This window comes from Stomoxys calcitrans, chromosome 1, assembly GCF_963082655.1.
Source record: "Stomoxys calcitrans chromosome 1, idStoCalc2.1, whole genome shotgun sequence".
Classification (NCBI taxonomy): Eukaryota; Metazoa; Arthropoda; class Insecta; order Diptera; family Muscidae; genus Stomoxys; species Stomoxys calcitrans.
Window position 1 is genome coordinate 195,208,551 of NC_081552.1, and position 7,318 is coordinate 195,215,868.

The 7,318-nt window shown below is 39.3% G+C and overlaps 1 protein-coding gene across 1 annotated transcript; it reads left to right on the forward strand.

Moving 5' to 3' along the window:
* Positions 1-329: 329 nt before the first annotated feature.
* LOC106093231 (uncharacterized) lies at positions 330-2,356 on the forward strand. The gene is made up of 2 exons (XM_013260255.2): positions 330-2,113; positions 2,220-2,356. The coding sequence occupies exons 1-2, from the start codon at positions 370-372 to the stop codon at positions 2,309-2,311; spliced, it is 1,836 nt and encodes a 611-aa protein (XP_013115709.2). The 5' UTR covers positions 330-369; the 3' UTR covers positions 2,312-2,356.
* Positions 2,357-7,318: the final 4,962 nt, after the last annotated feature.

The window sequence follows — 7,318 nt, forward strand, 5'->3', positions numbered from 1 at the left end:
GTCCCCACCCTAAAAACATATTAGAGAGTTAAAGAAGGCGCAGCGAAGCGGGCCAGGTTCGACTAATTATCAAATACAAATTTCTCAAGACTACCAAGAACATGGTGAGAGATGCTATTGACGGCGCACCCGCCAAAGTGGATATAAAAAGAGCATTATGTGGCGATTACAAACAATGTTGTTGTAATTTATATTCATTCGTTTTATTTTGAAGTCAACTTGGTAAGAATGATTCTGTCGTGTGGTTTTGTTTGAAATATCTTTGCGTTCTTCTGCGGTTTGCTATTTATCAAGAATGACCATTAGAGTGTCTCTGCATGGGTAGCTTAGCCAGTAGTAATAGCAACCTCCACATCCATATGTAGTGCAATGGCTACGAGTATGGAGCCATCGCAATTGTCCGCAAAGCAAATTCTCAACAATAGTCTAGTTTTGGAAAATATCTCTCACTGCTTGAATTTTAAAGAACAATTGAAGGCGGCACGTGTTTGCAAGGAGTTCCGAGAAACCATTGTCCAATTTATATGGCGCTCCAGCTGTAAGGATTTGGTGGTGTCCGAAAGAGATGACACTTACATGGTGACCTTAAATCAAACTCAAGACTATTGCTTGGGACTAAAAGATTTCCTGCAATTTTTCAAACTGAATCGGCGTAATGTACAAAAGCTGACACTGAAGAACTGTAACCATAGGAAATTGAGGGAGTTGCTGGAACAATTGGAACATCTTACGTATTTGGAAATGCAATATTGTAAAATTGCTGAAAAGACGATCGAGGAATTGGCCAAGAACTGTAAAGGTTTGAAGACTTTAACTTTTGATCGTTGCCTGGCTGAAAATTGCAATTCTGAATTGATATTGGGTCAAGATCTCACAGTGGACACTTTGGTACTTATGTCCTGCCTGGAAGAGTTGAATGTCTACAATCGTCATAAAGTCAAAATGAAATATGAGACTTTGTGGGATATTGTGCGCAATCTAAGGCTAACGAAGCTATCAATTAATTCCTCCATATTCTATGAGGGCTCTGAGAGGATACGTGATCTGGTGGCATTGGAAAACTATTCGCAAGCAGCGGCGTTGAATTTCTATAAGACCCTGGAAAGCCTTGACATAGGAAGATTTTCGAATCGTGCCTCTTGGCTGTTGTTTGTAAAATTGCAATTGCCCCACTTTAGAAATTTGCAGAGCTTGTCAATTTTCATAGACTTGGCCAATTGTGTGCTAATCAATGACTCAGTGGCCACTCTCATTAGTGATGCTTGCCCCCGTCTCAGAAAGCTATGCTTCAAGCAATGCAAATTCCAACTGCAAGACTTCAGCTTGCCAGTGTCATTGGAACATCTGTGTCTGGTATGGTGTTGGGGCATAACCTGGCAAAATCTTCAACAAATCCTCCAGGACTACCCGCTGGAGGAACTAGTCTCCCTAAATGGTCATTACGATGGTGATGATGGGCAATGCTTCTATCACTCTGAGTCCCTACAATCTCTGACCATTGAAACCTCTCTCATCAAGGACATGGTGGATATTTTCAGTTGTGCCAAGTCACTGTTTCCCCAGGTAACCACCCTGAAATGGTTAAACTCCAGTGAATGTTGTTACACCCATCCCCAAGAGATGAGGTATGGTTTTTCTAAAATATTCCCCCGTCTTCAGGAACTGCTACTGGAACAAGCCTATTTGCCTGCCAGAGAATTTGAACAACTCATCTGCCTGCAATCTCTACAAATATCCCTTTACGAAGGCATGAGTTGGCCTTATCTCTTCACATTGCTCAAATCCTCTTCGTTGCAGCAGCTGAAACTTGAAATGCCCACAAACATCATCACTTCATTGTGTCCTGTACTAACTGCGGGCCCCGATTGGCATATGAAACTCTATCAAATTTCATTGACCAGAAATTTAAAGTTGCTTGAGATGCCCCTAAAGCTTTTACAAAATGCTCTGCCATTTTGGCTTGATCTACTTCATCATAGTCAAGAGATGAAGCTGAAATTTTACGATTGGTATTCACATAAAATGTTCAATCAGATGTTTCTGCAAACTCTTCTCAATGCTGAAAAGTTTCCATCCATGCGAAGGACAATCGATATTTGTAATAACAAAGTGGGTGAGTACCAAAAGGACATCAAGCCAGACAGACGGGGCTGATCCTTGAAGCTCCTTGCTTTGGTATGCCTTATTTTATGTCATATATCTCATTGGATTACTTTCAGATTGCCAAATCCTTCGCAAAAATATAGTAAAGACCATGGAGAGCTATGAATTTCACTGTAATTCCCGAGGACATTACTTTATTGAGATTTAAAATTCGAATATGTCACATTAAAACTTTGGAGTATGCTTTCTTAAATATTTAAAAATCTTATATATAAAATTGAATCCGTATAGACTCAAAAACCTCTGATAATCGGTTATCGTGAAATTTTCACAGATTGTGTAGGTTGGTCTGGAAGGAAACATAGGCTATATAATTTCTTGATATCGGAAGGGGGTCGGACCCTCCCCCTTACACCAAAAGCACTATCCAAAAATAAAATTGGACCGATCGGGACAATATGGTACTCAAATGAACTGTATTCAGGAGTAGAGTATGAATTTCATATACCAAGTAAAAGCGTGCTAAGTTCGGCCGGCCGAATCTTATATACCCCCCCACCATGGATCGCATTTGTCGAGTTCTTTTTCCGACATCTCTTCTTAGGCAAAAAAGGATATATGAAAAGATTTGCTTTGCTATTAGAGCGATATCAAGATATGGTCCGCTTCGGACCACATTTAAATTATATGTTGGAGACCTGTGTAAAATGTCAGCCAATTCGAATAAGAATTACGCCCTTTGGGGGCTCAAGAAGTAAAATAGAGAGATCGATTTATATGAGAGCTGTATCGGGCTATAGACCGATTCAGACCATAATAAACACGTATGTTGATGGTCATGAGAGAATCCGTCGTACAAAATTTCAGGCAAATCGGATAATAATTGCGACCTCTAGAGGTTCAAGCGGTCAAGATCCCAGATCGGTTTATATGACAGCTATATTAGGTTATGAACCAATTTGAACCTTATTTGATACAGTTGTTAAGAGTAAGAATATTTTATTCGTCGTGCAAAATTTCAGCTAAATCGGATAAGAATTGCTTCCTCTAGAGGCTCAAGAATTCAAGATCCAAGATCGGTTTATATGACAGCTATATCACGTTATGGACCGATTTGAACCATACTTGGCACAGTTGTTGGAAGTCATAGCGAAACACGTCGTTCAAAATTTCATTTCAATCGGATAAGAATTGTGCACTCTAGAGGCTTAAGAAGTCAAGACCCAAGATCGGTTTATATGGCAGCTATATCAGGTTATTGACCGATTTGAACCTTATTTAGCATAGTTGTTGGAAGTCATAGCAAAACACGTTGTGCAAAATTTTTTTCCAATCGGATAAGAATTGCGCACTCTAGAGGCTCAAGAAGTCAAGACCCAAGATCGGTGTATATGTCAGTTATATCAGGTTATGAACCGATTTGAACCATACTTGGCACAATTGTTGGATATCATAACAAAACACGTAGTGCAAAATTTTATTCCAATCGGATAAGAATTGCGCACTCCAATCGGATAAGAATTGCGCACTCTAGAGGCTTAAGAAGTCAAGACCCAAGATCGGTTTATATGGCAGCTATATAAGGTTATGAACCGATTTAAACCATACTTGGCACAGTTGTTGGATATAATAACAAAACAAAACAAAAACATGGACCGATATAGCCCATTTACAATCCCAACCGACCTACACTAATAAGAAGTATTTGTGCAAAATTTTGAAGCGGCTAGCTTTACTCCTTCGAAAGTTAGCGCGCTTTCGACAGACCGACGGACGAACACGGCTAGATCGACATAAAATGTCACGACGATCAAGAATATATATACTTTATGGGTTCTCAGACTAATATTTCGAGTAGTTACAAACAAAATGACGAAATTAGTATACACCCATCCTATGGTGGAGGGTATAAAAATTCGGTCCAAGTAACTGGGGGGCGCCCCAACCCCAAAACCCCCTAAAATAGGTTTTTTGGACGATCATGGCAATATGGGTCTCAAATGAAAGGTGTTAGTGAGTGGATTGCGAATATGAACAGAAAGGAGAAAGGGTAACGGCCCCTTCCCCGTTACCCAAAACACCACCCAAAATCAAAAGTGGACCGATTGGGACAATATGGGATTCAAATGAAAGTTATTGGAAAATAGAATACGAATATGGTATTAAAATTTGGGCCTAAGTACCCAAAGGGCCACCCCAACAATATGGGCCTCAAATGAAAGGTATTCGAGAGTAGATTACGAATCAGGCATACAAAATCAGTTCGAAGTATAGGCGGTTACCCTACCTTCCAAAAATGCCTTAAACGGGCATATGACCCCGCGGCATCCGTCGCCAACAATAGAAACCATATTTTTTTGGTGATTGTGAGAGAGCAAAAAAATTTCTAACTAATCGCATTACCAATCTCCGAGATCTGGTATTTTTCAAATTATAGTAATGAAAAGTGTTTTTTACGGGAGACATTTCGACTCAAATATGGATATCATATTCGTTTCCACTCCCAAATCCCTTTACTTTGAACCCCATTTTGTCATAGTCGGTAATAATGAACCGTTTGGAGGGTGTTTTGGAGCTGGGGAGGCCACCGGTACTTTGCCCTGAAAATAGATACCAAATTCGATCTTTACTCCCAAATACCGTTGATTTGAGCTCCATATTGCTATAGTCGGAAATAAAGTTCAGTTTAAGGTGTGATTTAGAGCGTACCCCCAAAATTGGATATCAAATTCGTTTTCTACTCTCAAATACCTTTCGTTTGAGTCCCATAATGGGTAAATTAATCTATTGGACGTATTTGTAGGAGGAAAGGAAGCCACCTTGACTTGAACGCAAATTTTAATGTCATGTTTTTAATCTACTCCCAAATATCTTTCATTTGAATCCTATATATCCATGGTCGGCTGATATGCCCATTTGGGGGTATTTGGGGGTGAGGCGACCTCCCATTACTTGCACCTAATTTTTTATGCCATATTAGTAATCTACTGCCGGATAATTTTCATTTGAGCCCCATATTGATAAGAACGTCGAATATTTCTGTTAAGAGGAGTTTTTGGGTTAGGGCGGCCCGCTGGCTACTTTAACCCAAAATTTAATATGATTTTCATTTTCTAGTCTCCAATACCTTTCGTTCGATACCCATATTGTGCCCATCAGTCCTCTTTTGGTTTTGGGTGGCGTTTTTGGTGTAAGGGGGAGGGTCAGCCATCAACCGATATCTAAAAATTATATAACCTATGTTTCTTTTTTTTGATTCTACAAAACAAACAAACAAACCGAGTCCCATATAGTCATGATGGGTCATATGTCCATTTGGGGTGTGGTGATCCCCTACACTTCGATCTGATTTTGTATGCCAGATTCGTAATCTACTTCCGAATACCTTTCATTTAAGCCCCATATTGATATGGACGACCAATTTGTCTGTTTTTAGATATTTTGGGATTAGGGCGACTTCCTAGGTACTTGGACCAAATTTTTAATACAATATTCGTATTCTACTCTTCAATACCTTTCATTTGATATCCATATTGTCTTTATCGGTCCATTTGTGATTTTGGGTGGTATTTTTGGGGTAACGGGGAAGGTCCGCCCCCTTCCGATAACAACAAATTATAAAGCATATTTCTTCTTTCTGACCTTATTCGTAATCTACTCCCGAATACCTTTAATTTAAATCCCATATTGTCATGATCGTCAAATAAACCTATTTTATGGGGTTTTGGGGCTGGGGCTGGGGCTGCCCCCAGGAATTGGACCCAAATTTTATTATGAAATTCGTACTCTACTCTTGAATACCTTTCATTTGAATTCCATATTGGCCCGATCGGTCCACTTTTATTTTTGGGTAGTACTTTTGGCGTAAGGGGGAGGGTGCGCCCCCTCCTGATATCAAAAAATTATATATCCTATGTTTCCTTCCAGATCAACCTACAATACATAATCTGGGAACATTTCAAGGTAATCGGTTCAGCCGTTTTTGAGTCTATAAGGAACAAGCAAACAAACCGACAAACAAACACAAATTCAATTTTATATACAAAATTTATTTGAGTTTATTGAGTGTCGACTACTGGTACATGACGAACTTAGGAAAACTTACCCTTTAGAAAAGTATTCTTTTGTGGCCATATCCAAAGTATCTCACTTTTCTCTTTTGCCGATTTAACAAACGATCGAACCGCGAACTGCTCTGCCAGCAGAGCTGACCAAATGTACACACACAGCAATGAAATCGCCAACAAGTTGTACGCTCATCTGTTGTTAACATATTGGAGCACAACAAGAGAGCCATCGCTGTTAATAAACAATAAACCAACCACACTCCATGACTTTTTACCGGTTTTATATATGTACATGAACTTTATTTTTCCCGTTGTGAATTGGGCAAACGAGAGAGAAAGAAAACAAAGCAATGAAGAACACACGACTAACGGTACAGTAACAATGCCTTTTAGATTTGCTATTATGTAGGTATATTTTGCAAAGGAATAGTTTATTTTGCGTTTGACGTTTATTTCCCCTTTTAAAACACTAACACCAGTTAAACACATTAGCAGAAATCATTAACAAAATGTTTTTACCTGCATATATTTGATTTTGTTATTGATTTTTTTATTTATTTCAAATATTTTCTTTTTTAACTCATTCTACTGCCTTAATTTATTATACCCTCCACCATAAGATGGGGGGTATACTAATTTCGTCATTCTGTTTGTAACTACTCGAAATATTCGTCTGAGACCCCATAAAGTATATATATACTTGATCGTCGTGACATTTTATGTCGATCTAGCCATGTCCGTCCGTCTGTCCGTCCGTCCGTCCGTCCGTCCGTCTGTCTGTCGAAAGCACGCTAACTTCCGAAGGAGTAAAGCTAGCCGCTTGAAATTTTGCAGAAATACTTCTTATTAGTGTAGGTCGGTTGGTATTGTAAATGGGCCATATCGGTCCATGTTTTGATATAGCTGCCATATAAACCGACCTTGGGTCTTGACTTCTTGAGCCTCTAGAGTGCGCAATTCTTATCCGATTGGAATGAAATTTTGCACGACGTGTTTTGCTATGATATCCAATAACTGTGCCAAGTATAGTTCAAATCGGTGAATAACCTGATATAGCTGCCATATAAACCGATGTTGGGTCTTGACTTCTTGAGCCTCTAGCGTGCGCAATTCTTATCCGATCAGAATGAAATTTTGCACGACGTGTT